Source organism: Mastacembelus armatus, chromosome 15 (assembly GCF_900324485.2).
Source record: "Mastacembelus armatus chromosome 15, fMasArm1.2, whole genome shotgun sequence".
Taxonomy (NCBI): domain Eukaryota; kingdom Metazoa; phylum Chordata; class Actinopteri; order Synbranchiformes; family Mastacembelidae; genus Mastacembelus; species Mastacembelus armatus.
In genome coordinates this window covers 21960974-21979072 of record NC_046647.1, presented here as the reverse complement: position 1 = coordinate 21979072, position 18099 = coordinate 21960974, and the positions used below count along the sequence as shown (strand labels likewise).

At 43.3% G+C, this 18099-nt stretch overlaps 2 protein-coding genes across 5 annotated transcripts; one reads left to right on the top strand and one right to left on the bottom strand.

Moving 5' to 3' along the window:
• Nucleotides 1–190: 190 nt before the first annotated feature.
• Nucleotides 191–1914, top strand: LOC113131754 (barrier-to-autointegration factor B-like). 4 transcript variants are annotated; one of them, XM_026309374.1, is made up of 4 exons: nt 191–315; nt 422–467; nt 1029–1156; nt 1446–1914. In XM_026309374.1, the coding sequence occupies exons 3-4, from the start codon at nt 1031–1033 to the stop codon at nt 1590–1592; spliced, it is 273 nt and encodes a 90-aa protein (XP_026165159.1). In that variant the 5' UTR covers nt 191–315; nt 422–467; nt 1029–1030; the 3' UTR covers nt 1593–1914. The 4 variants fall into 4 exon arrangements, with proteins under 4 accessions (XP_026165159.1, XP_026165158.1, XP_026165160.1 ...); XM_026309373.1 differs by having other exon boundaries at nt 1026–1156; XM_026309375.1 differs by having other exon boundaries at nt 222–292; nt 1026–1156.
• Nucleotides 1776–15532, bottom strand: entpd6 (ectonucleoside triphosphate diphosphohydrolase 6). The gene is made up of 14 exons (XM_026309357.1): nt 15406–15532; nt 14418–14712; nt 13437–13513; nt 12796–12939; nt 10892–10967; nt 7716–7751; nt 7475–7563; nt 6339–6418; nt 5917–5981; nt 5190–5291; nt 4954–5094; nt 4333–4389; nt 3654–3766; nt 1776–3324 (listed from the first exon to the last, which is right to left on the bottom strand). The coding sequence occupies exons 2-14, from the start codon at nt 14680–14682 to the stop codon at nt 3241–3243; spliced, it is 1329 nt and encodes a 442-aa protein (XP_026165142.1). The 5' UTR covers nt 14683–14712; nt 15406–15532; the 3' UTR covers nt 1776–3240.
• Between the last annotated feature and the right edge of the window lie 2567 nt (nt 15533–18099).

The window sequence follows — 18099 nt, the reverse complement described above, 5'->3', positions numbered from 1 at the left end:
GATCTTTAAAAACTGCCACTGGCCTAGGGGGGTCAGGAAGGTCCTCATTAATTAACAGTTCTTAATGCAGAGTCAGTCTAATAACTGGACTCAGGGACCTTAAACCAGCACAGACACTCAGCTCGACCGGATCATACTTTGACCGAGTGACTCACCAATGAACAAAACATCTTTGACTGTCTACGTCCTGACGTCAGGGATAGTACGTCTGGTGCTTCCGGGTTTCAGAATAAAAGCCCTCCAGCCAAAAACACTACTAACTCGTGGAGTTTCAGGTGTGTCCTGAGCTCAGGTGGGTCACGGCGTTCTCCTCAGGTAACTCTGACACGTTATGTTTTTTGTGAGCACTGGAAACTGGTTTCAGTTGGACGGATCTTTAGCGTTTAGCTTGAGTTTAAACTGTGTGTGTGTGTGTCTGCAGACAGAACCAGATCCTCCATCGCGTGAATCCAGATCCACATCAGCAGGTAATAAGTCTATCTGGATCTGTACATCTCTGAACCATCAGAGTCCGGCAGGAGACTGCATGGTTGTAGTCTGTCACCATCAGCAGCTGGTATCACTGATTGTAACTGGTTTAACTGGTAGACTCCAGCAACTTAGTTCTCATTTATAAATCTCATTTATTAACATTCAGGTTATTTTCACACAAAAAATAAGAGAGAAAAAACTGAAGTTGAGCTGAGGACTGGGGCCATTCTATTACAAAATAAAAGCCCTGTTTATTTAATTAGTATGTGAACGGGATGTAGAGTCAAAGTTCAAAGGTCTGGATGTGTCCATCAGTTCTTGTGATGTAAAACTTGGAAAAATAACCAGATGTTTGACTCTAACATTTCATTTTTAAAATCAGTTTTCTGTGATTTGGTTAAATGTTTTTCCAACCTTCCCCCGGATGAATCCTCTCTCTAAGTGGTCACTAAATCAAAAAAAGTCTGAAGCAAACAGAAAGAGATTATTTCCTCACAAGCCTCAATATTTGACTGGAGAAATGAATTGGGGTCTTTCTGTCATCTGGTTTCCAGCAGGGATGTCGACCACGTCTCAGAAGCACCGGGACTTTGTGGCGGAGCCGATGGGGGACAAGTCGGTGACGGCTCTGTCTGGGATCGGAGAGACGCTGGGGAGGAAGCTGGAGGACCAGGGCTTCGACAAGGTGCGGAAAAACACCCAAAACGCACTTTAGTTCAGGTCCTTTCTACGGTTTTTACATAAACGGCACAAAAAATGTAAAATAAAGTGATAATTGTCAAAGTTTTTACTCCGCAAACGTAAATGTAGGATTAGTGATTGACTTTAATACTTTGAATGAATCTGAACAAACCCTAAAAACCTTATTTTGTTTTTTTCATTACTGCTCTTTTATCAGTTTCCATCTTGTTTCCCTGCATTTGAAAATACTTTTCTTGTATGTGTGTATTTGTGCTGCCATCTGGCGGGTCCAGGCGTACACGGTTCTGGGCCAGTTCCTCCTCTTGAGGAAAGACACTGAGTTGTTCGTGGAATGGCTCAAAGACGCCACCGGGGCCAACACCCGCCAGGCCACTTCCTGCGCCCAGTGCATGAAGGAGTGGTGTGACGCCTTCCTCTGAAGCCCCGCCCCTCCGCGAGACCACGCCCCTTGTCGTTATCCGCCTTGGCTGCTAATGGGGGATGCATGTGACGTCACAGTGACCTGCCAGGTGTTTCACAGGAATAAAAGCTTTGTTTGTTTTTGTGGGTTTAATGTTGTGTTTTCCAGCTCACACACTTTGCAAACACTGCGACGCTGTAAGTTAAACGTCAGAACTGGACTGTCCTTTAATTCTAACTTGTATTTTACAACCACATGTGGTTTTTGTGTACATTTTTAATCTGCAAAATAACAGCTTTACCAAATAAAAGTGCAGTAAGAAATATAACTAACTAAACACAGGCCTTGAGTGAAAGTCTGAAGTTACTTCCTGATGCTGATGCTAATTCTGGAACGTGTTTAGCTTCGCTGCCTTAGTGAAACCGTCTTCCAGTCGGTGTGGAATCAGGTGGTTTGAGGTTCAGTTGACAAATAAAATACATATATTTTACCTTTAATACAGAGTTCTTGATAATACTAATGTACTGAAGCAGGACTTGGAGTATTACTGCAGTACTGTCTGGTAGTCAGTATTTCTTTCATCTCAGTCAATTATCATTTTTCAGTATCAAACAGGAGGTTTGGGCTAAAACCCTCTTTTGTTGTCCACCTCGTCCCCTGATCTTTCCCTTCTAGTGACAACAACCGAGCCACTGCAGACACAAAATGTTTGGACATGAATCTTTCCAGAGCTTTCAACCACCTTCACTGGCCTTCATCACAAACCCTCACAGGTCTACTGGGCCTGGGTGACAAAGGCCACGACGTGCTGCTGAAAGCTCCAGGACATCTCCATGGTAACGGTTTATCTTTTGCTGAGTCTGAAGCGTTTTGATGCTGAAAAATTGAATAACATTCATGTGTCTTTAAAAGTTTTGGGGTTTAAACTTAAGAAAAAGATTCATCCTGGTGAAGAGATGGACAAAAACATACAGGTTCAATTGAAAATAACAGACCAAATGGAAATGATTTGACTGAAAGTTCACAGTTGTAAATGTTTCTGTCAAGGTTTCAGAACAGTTGAACACACTTGACATTTTTTGGCACAAACACCAGTTATAAACATTCAAGATCAATTATAACAAACATGGTACAAAATCCTGCTATAATCGACGCCCAATGACTCACTGGTTAAATCCAAACACGTTAAACATGTGAAAGGAAACTGAGTTAGGGTTTCAAACGTCGAAGGACACGAAAGTATAAAGTAAAAGCCGCTGATGTTTGGTAGCTCTGTGACTGTGGAGTGTTTGCATGAGGTCACTTTGTTTCTCTGAAGACCCTGAACTGGACTCCTCCGCCAAAGCTTCAGTTTGGACCAAAGAGCAGAGGAGAAACCGATCCAGGTTCAGGACAGACCAATGTGAAGCCTGAGTCAGTTTTCTCTTATTCAGTTTTGGACTCATTAAGTCCTTGATGGTCACGTCACCTGGTAACATAGAGGACTCCACATGGATTTGGGGTCAGTTCGGGTTATGGATGAGGTCACTGTGAATATGAGGATCCTTAGGAGGTCCAGAATTTTTAGGAGCTTTAGACTCTCTGGGATCTCAGGAAGGTCCTGAGAGTCCTGTCAGGTTTGAGACATTCAGGATGTTTTCAAAATAAAAGCTGCAAGAGGTTTGAGTTCAGTATCTTTTCAGGGACTCGATATAATGGAAAGTTGCTCCCAGAGCCCAGCTGGTTTCCACCTGGTTGATCGTCCTCGCCAGCTGCAACACACACACACGCATACAGATGGTTTTTATACCTCATGGGAACATTACATTGACTTATTTCCTGGAATCTTTACCCTGACCTTAACCAACACATGTCAATAGATACATGTATTTCAACACATGAAATACATGGCAGCGACCTGGATTTAGTCCCCACAAGGATATCGAGTCCCAACAGTGTGACTCTGTAAACAAATTTCAGTCCCCACAATGTGGAAAATAAAAGTGTGTGCGCATGCGCACACACACACACACAGCTCTCTATTCAGACACACCGTGATCTGTCTGGTCTGGATTCTGGTCCAGGCTCTAGTGTTCCTCACCTTGAACTGTTTGTGTGGGGGGAATCCGAGCTCCTGCAGCAGGACTGAGATGTAGACCAGGTCCAGACAGAGGAACGGACTCTGGAGAGGACTGACGGACAGTTCGCTGCAAACTGCATCAAACACAAGACTCAGGTCACATGACCACCACTGCCAGGCTCACAAATACAGGTGAACAAATATCACACTGCAGGAATTCTAGGTTCTCAACATTATCTGACTGATCCCAGGTTCCCTGTGCAGGACAATAAGCCCATAAAGAACCCACTGGAGTTCATGAACTATTTTCAGATGCAAGAAGACCCACGGGTGCCCCACAGGGCCCTTATCTGGGCAGTGTGGACTCAATCTGGGACCACATGAGACAGAAGACTCTGGGCCAGTCTGGATCTACAGAAGAACTGCAGCAGCTCCTCCAATCTCAAACGGAGATCATATTGATACTGGTAGTGATAGAATAAAATTAATCTTTTTAAATTTAATTAGAGTTGAATATCAGCGGAGCATCGTTACCTTTGATGGCAGAGTGATAATTAATATTAAAATATGTGTCAGTAATACTGACTTCCTGCACAGCCCTGGCACCAACTATGAAAACTGTTGTATAAATATGCAGAAACCTCAGTTTTCAGTACAAAGTACAGTTCAGAGGTTTCACCGCTGGATGGCGCCACCTCACCTCTTTTTGCTGCATCGATGTAATCCGCCACTTTGATGGTTCCTCCGGCTTGTTCCCCTGACACAGAAAACAGAACCAAACAGATCAGTGAGGAAACAGATTTGGATTCAGCAGCACTACTTTAGGTGGTTTCTGGTCTGTACTGGACTCAGTCTTTACACAACTACACAACAACTATGCTCTGCATGAATCAGTGTTTGCGATCATCACGACTGTAGCCGCTGGCTTTTATTCTGAGCAGGTTTCAAAAAGTCCAAAAACATAAGTACTGTTGTGATCCAGAGGGCTGGAGAAGAGGAACCTTTTTATTTTGGGTTCATTCATTTCCACCAGTGACAGCGTCTGTTAACAGGTGAAAGTAACAGAAACCAGCTCCAGATGTTGCTGTGAGCAGAGAGAAGCTGCAGTGGAAACAGAGGCTGTAAAAAGTGACGGCTGTTCTCAGCGTCTGGAGCTGGTTTTTGGAAAAAGACGGGCCTCTGTGTTGCAGTGTCGCTCTAACTTCAGTTTAGCTGAGATTTCTGAGGGACACTCAGTGTGATCTTGATGTGTGGCTGTCTGCACCTGCAGGCTTCATGGTGAGCGTTAGCATCAGTGTTGGCGTGAGCAGCAGTTTCCTACCGATGACTCCGAGGTCGACGGCTCGGTCGTAATAGTAGGAGAAGGCGTAAAAGTCTATATCCGCTGCCTCAGACACCTTCGTCACCTTCCTGTACAGAACCTTCTCCACCTTGGTGACACACGCCTCGTAAACCGGCTCCCCTGAAACAGATACACAGCTACAAGGTTCCTACCTGCTCCAGCTGCATGATGGGTAACCAACCAACCAATCAATCAAATCACAGTAAGGGCTTTACCTGCCTTCTGTCCCTTCACAGTGTAGACGACGTCAGCGTGGTCCCACCTGCCCAAGTACTCTGGAGCCAGGCAGGGGCTGACCAGCTCAGTGCTGCCCCCTACTGCTCACACAGCAAATCAAGACATTGGACTTTTAGAAGATGTTTCTCTCGTTTTTTGACAAATTAAAAGCATGTGGTGCCACAGCAGGACCAGAACAAACTTGTCATTTTACCACATTTTATCAGATCATTGACTTTTCTTCTCATGTTGTTGAGAAGAACACTTACTACACCTACCTCAAAATGTTGTAGATTTATCCACCTGGACGTGATGCTGAGTTTAAACATTTACATTTTCACCTCAAGTTTTTTTAATTTCTAGCAGATTATTTTTTGCTCTAACGTTGTTTCTGAATTATCTGGATCTTTGTAGAAAAGCATGAAGAATAAAATACAGTGAGCTTCATTGCACTGGGGCTGCCAGAAGCCTGAACTCTGTGGTGTTTCTGTTTTTTGGTCCCTGTGCAGAAACTGCAGAGCGAATCTGTGCTGCAGCTTCTTACAGCAGCTAAATCGCAGCAACAGCTGGCAGGCAAGGAATTAATCTTGCTGTGTGTTATTAAAAGATTAGATAATGGCTTATTTATCTGAGCAGGGAGGGAGGGAGAGTATAAAAGGCAGAGATGGAAGATGCAAATTGAAAAACAAGAAAAAAAAAAGAATAAAATGAAGGTTAAGTACGTACAAGGTGAAGCGTCGACGCCTCCTAAGACAGCGAGTCGAGCCGACATCAGACCCAGACCCAGATAACTGCAGACAGAAGAGGCAGAAAACTCAGGGACAACAATCTGATGTTTCTGATTCAAATCATGCCATGCGTTCGTTTTCAGTATGTTGAAATGAACATTAACGTCCATGAGGTCATTTGTGGTGTTCCACATGGATCAACCTTAGATAATATTTCTTTATATATGGAAATTATATAACGTCTGAAGATAATTTCCCTTGTACTTGCTACACAAAAAAAAAAACTAACATTTAATTTGTGGTAAGAACTTTAAATGTGTATATAGATTTAAACTGTATCTGTGCGTCTGTGGATTCTCACTCATTGAACAAAAGCCTAAAGTCTTTGGATTGTTAAAAAAGTGTGTGTCAGTGTGTTACCTGTGTGTGTAGACAGTGTGTGTGTTGTTGAACATCTGGAAGGATCTGATGTAGTCGATGGGTGAGGTCTGGATGGTTTTCTACACAGAAAAACACAAAATTATCAGATTACACCAAAACTGAACCTTCCAGGCCAAGATCAGCAAAAACCGATCAAATCTCTCCAAAGTCATGTCCAGGTCACTGAAGCCCGCAGTCCGAGTCCACATCACTGACTAGAGGTTTGTCACTGATGCAGCAAAAAACATACAGTATAGAAAAATAGTGACACTAAAGCATCTCATCCTTTCAAGGCTTCAGTCGGTTCAGAGGGACCACGATCTGGACGGGTATTTCAGTCGGACAAGGTCCAAATTCTGCTCAGAGTAACGAGATCAAGTCTCTGCGTCGGTGGGTGTGAATGGACAACTTGACGGTTCATTTCATAGTTTTTAAACATGATTTCTGTTTTTTAACTTTTGTAGATCTGTGAACCGTGTAAACAAAACATTTTCATTTAGATGAATTCACCTCATTCTGGGGACATTGTTCTTTTTATTATCATCATTTTGATTCAGGTGCTGCTCTTTTCCATTGTGGCTGCTTGTTAATTGGCTGGATTAACTGATCAATCATCACATTGCTGCTGGGTCAGGTCTGGGTGTTCTTGGTCCAGCTATGACAAGGTCTAATGATCCTCGGGCTTACTCGGGTCAGGTTCAGGCAGGTTTCCCTGTTTCGAAGAACTCTAGTCTGGATTGAAAAGGCCTCGTCAGTCTTTGTAATCAGTTCCTGGGTTACATCTGACAGCCACCCCCCATTTAACCCCCCCCTCATGATTACAGGCTAAAGAGGATCCACATCACAGCAGCAGAAGACGACGAGGATCTTTGTGGCGATCCAGTGATGACTCCTCTCCAATCTCTCGTGTACGAAGCCTGACCCAGATAAGAGACTAGACCCCCATCCTCCTGATGTGAGGGTGGTTATTTGGGATTAGCATGGCATTTGCAGATTAAAGCCTCTAAGATGGAGACACACTGGTAGTTTAACTGGGGAGAGAGAGAATGAGACCTTCCTCTGTGAGTCTACCTCGCTCTACCAATCCTTACTCCACTTCTCTCTCTGTTAGTGCTGTGTCTGTCGTTCGTCCTTACCTCGTCCTGAGGGCTGAAGGTGATCTGAGTCGATCCACCACCCAGATCCAGCATCCCGACTGTGGGCGAGTCAGCACCATGAAGACCACCTGAGGGAGGGAGAGAGAGAGGGTACCCCAGTGTTTTTCATCAAACACCAAACTGACCAATACATGAAAACACAGACATGCATCCACGTTACTGGTTCAGATAAATATCAGATAAAAACCTAATGAATAAAGTTACTGTGCTGGGCTCTCACCAGTGAGGAAGTTGACGGTGATCCACGCAGAGATGCCTGAAACATATATCAACATAAAATAACATTATTATTAAAAAACAAAATCTGCCTCCTGTAAAAGTCACAATCCACCTGCTTCAATCATCTAATTGTTCTATGTTGAACTGAAATAATCAAATATTTAAAGCGCAGAAGCATCAAAAGCTGCAAGTGACCACAGACTTGAATTAGACGTTAGTGTTATTTTTGTTTGTTTAGCTGAAATCACTAAAGGCAATAATGAGGCAGCAATTAATCAGGTCAAACTGTGTCTAGAGCTGCTGCTAAACAAACCTGGTGGGAAGATGTTTTCTCAAAATTCATTCAGTATTTCAAAACAAAAAAACTGATAAAAACTTTTTTAATTAGAATAAATTACGAAGAAAAATTACAAAGCACAGGCTTGGACATGATACATCATCAACTGACTCATTAATTAATTGGATAAATTTTGAGAGTCAGATTGTAGGTTGAGAGCTTTAGACAGAGGACAAATAAAGACACTCAGACGTCCTTTGTCAAGCCCAGACATGAAGAGCGATATGTTCAGACTACACCAAGAAATCTCCTTATTCAGGCCAACTCAAAGACGACATTAGTGTCTGTGGCAGCTGCGTGCATTAGTGCCTTTTACCAGCGACCTCTGACCTTGTCACCATCCAGAAGTGGATGATTAAAGGGGTCAACAGAAACTGGTCGAGGCGCTAAACACCGGCACTTAGCATCTCGCTGCACCCCAGTAACCACTCAAACATCTGCATTAACAATAAGTCGCTTCCACTCAGGACGGGTGGGGGTAATCTCAGCAAGGGATAAGCATCCAGGCCAAGAACGACAAAATATCAGAGCGATAATAAGGCTGATGGCATCTGGTCAGACTTCTGAAAGGACAGTTTAGGGTTTGGGCAACAGCCACGAAGGAGGAATCTGTCCATTAGTGGCTCACTGGTGGAGGAAACGTTAATTCAGTATCATTAAAGGACATTTATGGTGGAGCAGAGTCACCAGTTGATCCCACTCAGAGAGAAGGAGAAAACATTTCAGCCTCAGAAATACACGGTGGTGGGGGGGGGATAATCGGCCTCCCTCCCTCTCCAAGATTAAATGGGACATTATCCCACATGACCATAATTGCTTGTATGAACTACTTTAAAAGGATTGGATTATAAGCAGGCGAGCTTCGTGTCCATACAGAGCGAGCATTTAGACCACAGGGCCTACATGTGATTCTTATCTATACATACGACAACAGTGGTTTTAAAGCTGCAGACATCTGGAGCTGAGTGGTTCACATCTGGATCCAGGGAGGATCCGGTCTTGCCAGGAGATACAACGATCAATAGAGAGTTCCCTGAGAAAACTATGACACAAGCTGATTCTGGGATGGTAAAATGCAATAAGACGTTAAAAGACCTTAAAGCTGACCGAACCCTCCCATTTCAGCCACCTATCAAATCCCGTTGTCCACTTCCTTTAAAATAGCAGGAAGATTTTAATCTGAAGAGTCTGCTAAGTGTTGAGCTGCTCTCATGGCAAGTGATCACTAACCAGGAACAACTGAAGAGCAAATGGACTGGATTTACCTGCTGATTGAAAAGAGCACTTTTCTCAAACTCACCTGACCACTGTTTTAAACTCAACTGAAGTAACTTCAGACTGACCTGACGTAGCTTTGAACTCAGCTGACGTAGCTTTCGGCTCACCTGACATAGCTTTAAGCTCACCTGACGTAGCTTTAAGATCACCTGACGTAGCTTTAGGCTCACCTGACGTAGCTTTAAGATCACCTGACGTAGCTTTAGGCTCACCTGACGTAGCCTTCGGCTCACCTGACGTAGCTTTAAGATCACCTGACGTAGCTTTAGGCTCACCTGACGTAGCTTTAGGCTCACCTGACGTAGCTTTAAGATCACCTGACGTAGCTTTAGGCTCACCTGACGTAGCTTTAAGATCACCTGACGTAGCTTTAGGCTCACCTGACGTAGCTTTCGGCTCACCTGACATAGCTTTAAGCTCACCTGACGTAGCTTTAAGATCACCTGACGTAGCTTTAAGCTCACCTGACGTAGCTTTAAGATCACCTGACGTAGCTTTAGGCTCACCTGACGTAGCTTTAAGATCACCTGACGTAGCTTTAGGCTCACCTGACGTAGCCTTCGGCTCACCTGACGTAGCTTTTGGCTCACCTGACGTAGCTTTCGGCTCACCTGACGTAGCTTTAAGATAACCTGACGTAGCTTTAAGATCACCTGATGTCTCTGACTACATATTCCAAGGATACAAAAAAGTGCAGATGACAAACTGATGTCATTGTTTCTGGTTAATGTCTTTCTAAAACCGAACTATCAGTTTGTCTCCTGAGCCACACGAGGATGCCGGCCTCCCTTCTGATCTAATTTTTAATCCTCCATATTGTTTAATCCTCCATATTGGCGGTTTTCGTTGGGGAAATCAGAGCAGGACCTCTGAGGTTTACGTGCACCGAAAAACAAGGAGGAGAAACTGCTCATCATCCGACCTGCTTGACAGATTACACATCAGGAGATGCACAGACCAACAAATTCTCTGTAATCTAATAAACTCATGAAGATGAGGATTGTGTTCAGTGTTAGACCTTATGAGAGGTCACCAGCCCTCCAGAAACTCTGTGCACATAAAACTGGTAAAGGACCATTCTGAATTTTTTAGGCTGCATCCACATCCCAGGGCTTAAGGTATTCCAGTATCATTCAGTTCTGCTGTTTGTGTGTCTGTTCCTTCCCATCCATGTCTATCAGGGACATGTATCAGGCTCCGGTGTGAACAGCCTGAGATCCTAAACTGCCACCATGCACAGACTGAACTGAAACGTGAAGAAGTTTCCTCCACAGTTTCCTCCAAAGCTGCTGGGTTACCATATGCTCCTTCCAGTTTGGCTCCATCAGAAGCTTCTAGGACCACATACGCAAGTAGCCCAGATCTGATCTGAGAACATCTGGTTTGGTCTGTTCACACTGTGGGAACCATCAGGACTGAGGAACAGCAGCTGGTATGTGGAGGTTTAATCTAAAACATTTCTGCTGGGTTGGGGTTTTAAGTTTTTATTTCTGTATTTCATCCCAGACATTCCAGGGAACAGAAATAACTGGGTTCTTAATGTCACGGTAGAAACACGTTACCTTCATCGGTGCCATCCATGATAGACACGCTGTCTTCTCTGGACAGGAAGGGAGACTCCAGAAACACCGCCCTCACCTGCAGAAGTCACAGGTAACAATTAGCAACAGCTCATTCATTCACCAAACATCTGCTCTGAAAACTGTAAAGACTAATGAAGGGAGAAAATATTCACAGTTGAGACAAAGGACTGTGAACGGTTGTTTTTTCTTTTTTTACTTGAAAATGAATTAAGCCTCTACAGAAACAGAGCTGACTGATCTCTGCTCTGTTACTGGTTTGTGAATCCATTGTCATTTCCTGCGTTGTTGTGAGCAACAGAGCAGAGACCAGTCGGCTCTTTCTTCCTTCATAGCCTGTAAACAGTGACGGGCATTCTCAGCTTCTGAAGCTGGTTTTTGGAAACAGACAGGCCTCCCATTGTTGGTGAGGAAGAACCATGTGAGCCAGGTCAGTGGTGTGGCTCCCTGCTGTGTTTTTAATAGTTTTTGGACAACAATGGAGGTCTACGGCACAGACCCATAAGCTGAACCAGGTTCTGGATTCACACACGTTACACTGAGGACACCACATTCATTGGTGCTGTCGGTCTCTGGATGGGATCTGGACTCAGGGACACACACACAAAATCATCAGCTGGTTCCTTTAAATCAGTTTCACTCCTGAACTGATCAAATATTCAAACTCGTGATCAAACCGGTTGGTTCAATAATCTCTTGGTGTCCTGCCTTCCTCACATTATGTAAGTGAATTACTTCAGCTAATATCCTCACGGCAAGCTAATGCCTCTTCATCCTCCTCCTCCTCCTCCTCCTCCTCCTCACCAGGACGTTGGGGCCAGAAGAGAAAAAGTCTATTAAAGCTTTTAAGTAATCAGTAATAACAGGACTAGAGCAGCAGCCAAAATGTGATTTAATCTGAGGCTTTGCTGCTCCTGATTCAGCCAAACACAGAGCTGATGATTACAACCAAATATCACAACACAAAGACAAGTAATGCAGCACACCCCTTCATGACTGTGTCAGACACTGAACATCCCGAGGTTTTGGAAAATAATCATCTCAGTAATAATCGTTATTGTCAGCTCTGAGAACAGCAATAATTTTAATTCTGTGACAGAAAAATAAAAACTTCTTCCACTTCAGAGTAATGAAACTCATAACACATAAATATTGACTAGAAAAACCTCCTAACAAGCAAGTGAAAGCCAAACCCCGTAAATCCTGGTGGAAAGAAGCTATTTGCTGTTACAGCTTATTAGATTTCTGTTTGTTTGTGTTAAGCTGAAGTTGGAGACTATCTTTTTTTAAAATACACTTCCTACTTTTGTTTGAGGATCCAGGCGATGGAAATCTAAGTTTGGGTGAAAACGCTAGGAAGTCACTCAGTAACCTGGACCCGGTTCCAGCTCAGAACAGGTTCCAATTGAAAGTTTCCTTGGTTATCAGTGCCCTTTATGGAAGACTGCATGTTTTTCTGACAGATGTTTGTGTCATGACCTTAAACTCTGCAGCTCTGCTGTTGGAAACTTGAAACAAGAAGGACCCATGACTACTTACTGCAAAATCTCGAGACATCTTTCGATGCAGCACGGGCACAAATGCCACCACTTCCAAACAAAACAGCACGTCGGTTTCTCAGGGTAAATCTGACAATATCAGCCCCACACGGGCAGGCCCAATAGAACTTTATCTGACTAAGTCCAATACGTCACAAATATTCTCTCTTTTCACCCACTTAGAAGATGACTCTTGTGTTGATGTTGAAAACCACTGTAGACCCACACAGAAAAAACTGATCAGGAATCAATAAGGGAGTCAATAAAGGTGTGGACCTATAAGCAGAACTTATAATGGTATTTGTAGAAATAAAATCTTATTAATTCCCATCACTAGATGAGTCTCACCTGATCCAGCAGGTGTTTGGCCTTCTCTCCAGGCAGCAGGCGCAGGCCGGCCGTGGCCTTCAGCACCACAGGGGTGATGTTCCACATGGAGGGAGGGATGCTGGACTTCGCCACCTGCAGCAGCTCCATGATCCCTGCTGTACACTGGACGCGAGGAGGACAATAGGGCCAGGTGTCAATCATACTAAACTAAGAGAAGCTGGAGGAGCAGTGCAAACACAGCAGACACCAGTCGACGCTTTTTTCCTTCAGACACTGTAAAAAGTGACGGCTGTTCTCAGCCGCTGGAGCTGGTTATTGGAAAACAGACAGGAAAATGTTCTGTGGACATGAAGAATATGAAGAACTACATCTGTGGTCAGATGAAGATCAGATCACATTTATGACCATTTCCTGCAGAAAAAGCTGCACTGTTTGGTGTCACGGTAGTGAAGGGGTGAGGGACAAATATGAAAACATAACCTGCACTTTTATCCAGCTACAGGTGATATCAATCTAAAGTTTATTTATTTCGGTGTCAGTCCAACATTTTCATGAAGCTGTTTATTCTACGTGTTAAAATCTACATCTGCATGGACCCTTTAGCGGCTGCAGCACTAACTAATAAAGGATTTACTTCAGTAGAGAAACTGCTGCTGTACCTTCTCTGGATCATCAGCGTACGCAGACAGTCCAGGTTTGATGGCTCGGAACGTCTCGTGGACCAGTTTGGGAGCCTCTGCAGGACACAAAGCACAAAAGCTAAGGTTTTAGTTTTTAAACAGTGAGTAAACAGATAAAAGAATCGTTACTGATTTTCATTTCAAACTGCCCAGGTCTGGATCTGTGCCTCCATTTGAGCTGTCACTAAGCTCTTAATGACAATCCCGGTCTGTATAACTAACAGGTGCTGCCATTAGTCTGGTTAGCTCTGATGCTAACAAAGGAGCCAAAACAGCACTCAGCCTGTGTGATTTAGCTTAGCGGTGAAATGCGATAACGAAGGCATTTGGCCGAGCTCTGCAGGAAACTTCCCCTAAGCCTAATAAACCAAAACCCTCTGAAACACTCTAATGAGTTTGTGTCCAGCAGCTCCAGGACTTAGAGGCTGAAAGCTCCTCTTGTCTGCAGGATTCACAGCTGGTAATTAATGTTCTGGGCCAACATGTGGATTTTAAATACACTAAAAGCAATTCAGAGAGGTTTGCTTTATAAACCTTTACATGTTAATCTGAACGGATCCATAGGTTTAACATCCAAACATCCTGGCTCATGTCTGGAGTAAACATATCAGTGTCTGCTCCAAATATGTGTTTATGTTCCAGTTTACCCTTTTCTACTGCGCTACACCCAAATACTACGTTCGTTATTGATGAAGTAGTAGTCAGGGCCTTTACTGTGGTAAAATACCACACAGTCTGAGTACTCACTACGAGTGAAAGTATGAAAATACAATCAGGACAATGAAAGGTCAAAGTACTGCGTGCAGACAAACATGATACTATTAGACCTTTGTCTAACTGGTAAAATATGCTCCTGTAAAATACAAGCAGCTCATATTTATACTTAAACACAGTACTTGAGAAAATACATTTAGTTACTTTTTACCACTGTTATCAATTGATAGCCATCCTCTGATGTACCTCTGCTCTCCATCTGGAACTTGAAGATGTGGACTCTGGTCCCAGTGCTCCCAGCATCGAACATGATGCCGTGCTGGCAGCTCAATGCAACAGCAGAGGTGTCTCCCCGCAAGCCACATTCCCTGCTGTGCTCGGAACCGGGTCTGGGGTGAGGAGGTCTGGACACTTCCGGCTTTGAGACAGCGTAGTGGCGCTTCACCAACATCAAGTAAGTGAGCAGGCAGCACACGAAGATGAAAACTCCGGCGACCTTTGGCCTCTTCATCACGACTCATTGTGTGTCCACAGCTGCAGCCTAAGACCCAAAGACAATGTTCACTTTAAACTGCTGAGGAAATATTTCAGTATACTTTAATACACATTCGTGTATTATTATACTTCTATCAATAACCTGTAATATATCACTGCTCATCGACACACAAACTTATATTAAATTAGATGTTATGATTCTTCAAGACTCGTTAGAGCTTTTGTTAATAAGCGACCCGACCTTAAATTGACTGATATTTGAATGGAGTTTGGTGTGGAGTTATATCTAACGGACTTGTTGAGTACTCGAAGAACAAACATCAGAATTTTACAACTTTGCTGAAAATATATATATTTATATAAACAAAAGATATTTTCACCAAGCGATACGACTTTATTTAGCATTAAACACAGCATTAAATTCAGAAATATATGGAGGGAATTTGGTGTTAATGTTACTACCGAAGCTGAATGTATATGAAACGTTACATATTAATTTCCTGAACTCTTTAAATTCAGTGACAGAAGGAACAAACTTCAAAACGGTACGTACGAAGTTTACATGTACAACAGATTTTAGATGCTAACCGTTAACCTAGCTTAGCTGACACCTGGACCACAGCCGGTTAGCACGAAGCTAAGCTAGCAGCGGGCTAGCAGCGGGCTAACAGTAGGCTAGCAGCGTCCCATCCGTAAGGTTCTTGCCAGACAACACGGAACCAAATGTGTGTTCACATACCGAGAGAAAACAGGGATCAGCTGTCCCATTAATTCGTCATTTTTCTCCTCATTCTGCTTTGTGAACCGTTTTCCGTACGGCGCATGTGTGATGACGATGTGTCGCCGTCTGATGAGTCAGGTTTCCCATACAGGCAGGACACCTGAACTAGAAAACCTGCTGATAAACTCGTTTTCTCATTATGATTATTTTAATTAAGAACAAACCTCTTAAGTAAAAAACTTCTAAAACATTTATTTTATTGAATAAAACAATTTAACAGTAAACAAGTGTAACAAATCAGAGAAAGAAGATAAAAAAGTATATCTGAATCAATGTTCCTATGACACACCAGAAATAAGAAAAATGGACCCAGCTAATCTGCTTTAGAGACTCCTTAAAGGTGTTTAGTAGAGTTAGACCTTTTAACCTAATTTATTATGTACTAATCTTTAATAAGTTTTGCAATGGATTTCTGTTCTGTTTGTTTCTTTGACTGAACTCAACGTGTCATAAACTTCACTCTGCCTGGTGCATTATGGGATACACTAAGCAGTGATCAAACACAGGTTCAGTGTGTCGGTCTGTTTATGTCACTACCTGAAGTGGGACAGTGAGCTGTGCAGCCTGCAGGTGGCGCTAACACTGCTGCAGCCTGACTGATCAATAACAGGAACAATCATGTTCCCGTCCTCTCTGTCTGTCTGCAGCAGCTGGTCTGAGGCCGCGGCTCCATTCATTACCTCATTAACGGGCAGCAGCCAATCAGACGCTGCAACTGAGGGAACTTGATGGTGGATGCCATATGGTTGGAGTACGGAGGCCTTTCTCTGTTGCATCCATCAGCAGGTGGAGGGAGGGAGGGGGACGAACTGTTGGCTCCTGTAATGACTCCTGTGTTTAAAGGACTAGTCTGTGTTTTTCTTATAATTCTGTGTAGTTCCTAACATATGAAACACATCACTTCATTAAGTTAAGTAATATCATCATTTAATGTACTTCATGAAGTAAAGATCAATCAGACACATACTCTCTTTTGTTCTTTGCACCCCCACTTTCTAAAATGTGACTTTAAGTGAAAACATCATCAGCACAATGTTGATCCTTTTGGACTTTTACTGCAGTAACATTTGGAACTCAGGACTTCTACCTGGAACATAGGAGTTTTATTCTGTGGGATCTTTACTGCAGTAAAGAAGTACTGCAGGACTTCTTCTACTGCTGATATGAAAAAATAGAGAAAGTTTGTTGAGGAGGGAGAGGTCAGAGGTCAGAGTATTGGAGGTGTAGGGTGGAGCAGGCGGGAAACAAAACAAACAATAGAGCTGGTGGAGTGTGTGCAGCAGCTTTTATCAGTCGCATGAATTGTAAAGAACATGTTGGTCTCAGATTTGACCTCCATGGTTGTCAAAAAACTAGAAAAACACAGCGGTGAGCCACACTGCCCCACTGGCGCACATGGTTTTTCCCCACTGAGCTCAAACTTGTGGTCTTTTTGTTACCTCCACCCTCCTCCCCCTCTCACTGAGCCTTCACCATCGCTCTGCTCCATATAATTTCATCCATAAGCCCCTAATAGCTTTTTATCAGTTAATGGGCGGCGGGGACGTTAATGGTTCTGTAATCTTTCTCCTGCCTTTTTATTTTCATCACCCTGATGATCCGAACAAAGGCAGAGCATCGCCCTGCAGATTTACATCCACACCACATTTACAGACAATTACATCACTTTCAGACACTAATCCAACTACGTTTGTTCATCAACACAAAACACAGAAAGCATAGTGAAGAAAAATAATCTTATAGAGTTGCCAAAATATGTTTTGGTATCAGTTTTCCCAAATTTCCAGCCTTCCCTTTCCCTCAGCTGTGATGTGCTGACAGGCAAAAGGCCAGAGAAGACCCTCTCCGTGGGTGTCTGTGGTGTAAACAGCAGGGAATGAGCAGCAGGTGAGCAGGTGAGTGGGGAAAAAAATGGAAGGAAGGTATGATGACACCTGGTGGCAGGAGAAATAAACCCTCATCACAATATTATTAATATTTCCCACATATCAAATATTAACTCCAGGACTGGTATACGCCTTTTCTGTAGGAACTTCTCTTCAAACAGTTGCTGTAAAATTGTTCCTGCACATCCTTTAAAAGCAGAAATGCAGCTGAGGTTTGTGTTTCCTGCTGATCATCAGTTTCTCTGCTGAAAGTCACAAAAATGCTGAGAACAGGAAGAGCCTGAGCCGGGCCTGCTCTATCTGGGTCGTGTGATCCCATCAGGAGGATTATTAGGGGATAATTTGAAGGATTTCTGGGGATATAATTCAGTATGTTTGGATAATAATTGATAGAAGATTCCACTTTCATCTTGTAAGATGCAGCTTCAGTGTGGATTAGAAGATGCAGCTGGAACATCTGGACTGAGCTGCCTTATTTTCTGAGCCTTATTAGGCTGCATCTTATTTGTCTGTCCTGGTCTAATGGTCAGGCTGACTAGCTGCAGAGCATCACTGTCTACCTGTTCACATCGTCACCAAGAGTTTCTGCTGGAAACTTTCACATGAGAAAAGTCACGTTCATTGTCCTGAAACTGTCGCTATGTGAACGTGTTTGTCCTGCGATTAACTGAAAATCTTCAGTGAATGAAGATCTGGACGAAGGAAATAAAAGACATAAAAATATCACATTACATGAAAGCTGATGTTGGGTCATAATTAGGAGATA

Bases quoted from the DNA above. Each gene is read 5' to 3' on its own strand.
- LOC113131754 (XM_026309374.1), top strand. From the start codon at position 1,031: ATGTCGACCACGTCTCAGAAGCACCGGGACTTTGTGGCGGAGCCGATG. The intron at 1,157-1,445 runs GTGCGGAAAAAC...TGGCGGGTCCAG, and splicing joins AGGACCAGGGCTTCGACAAG to GCGTACACGGTTCTGGGCCA.
- entpd6 (XM_026309357.1), bottom strand. From the start codon at position 14,682: ATGAAGAGGCCAAAGGTCGCCGGAGTTTTCATCTTCGTGTGCTGCCTG. The intron at 5,292-5,916 runs GTACGTACTTAA...CTGTGTGAGCAG, and splicing joins AGGCGTCGACGCTTCACCTT to TAGGGGGCAGCACTGAGCTG. The intron at 4,390-4,953 runs GTAGGAAACTGC...TTTCTGTGTCAG, and splicing joins CGTCGACCTCGGAGTCATCG to GGGAACAAGCCGGAGGAACC.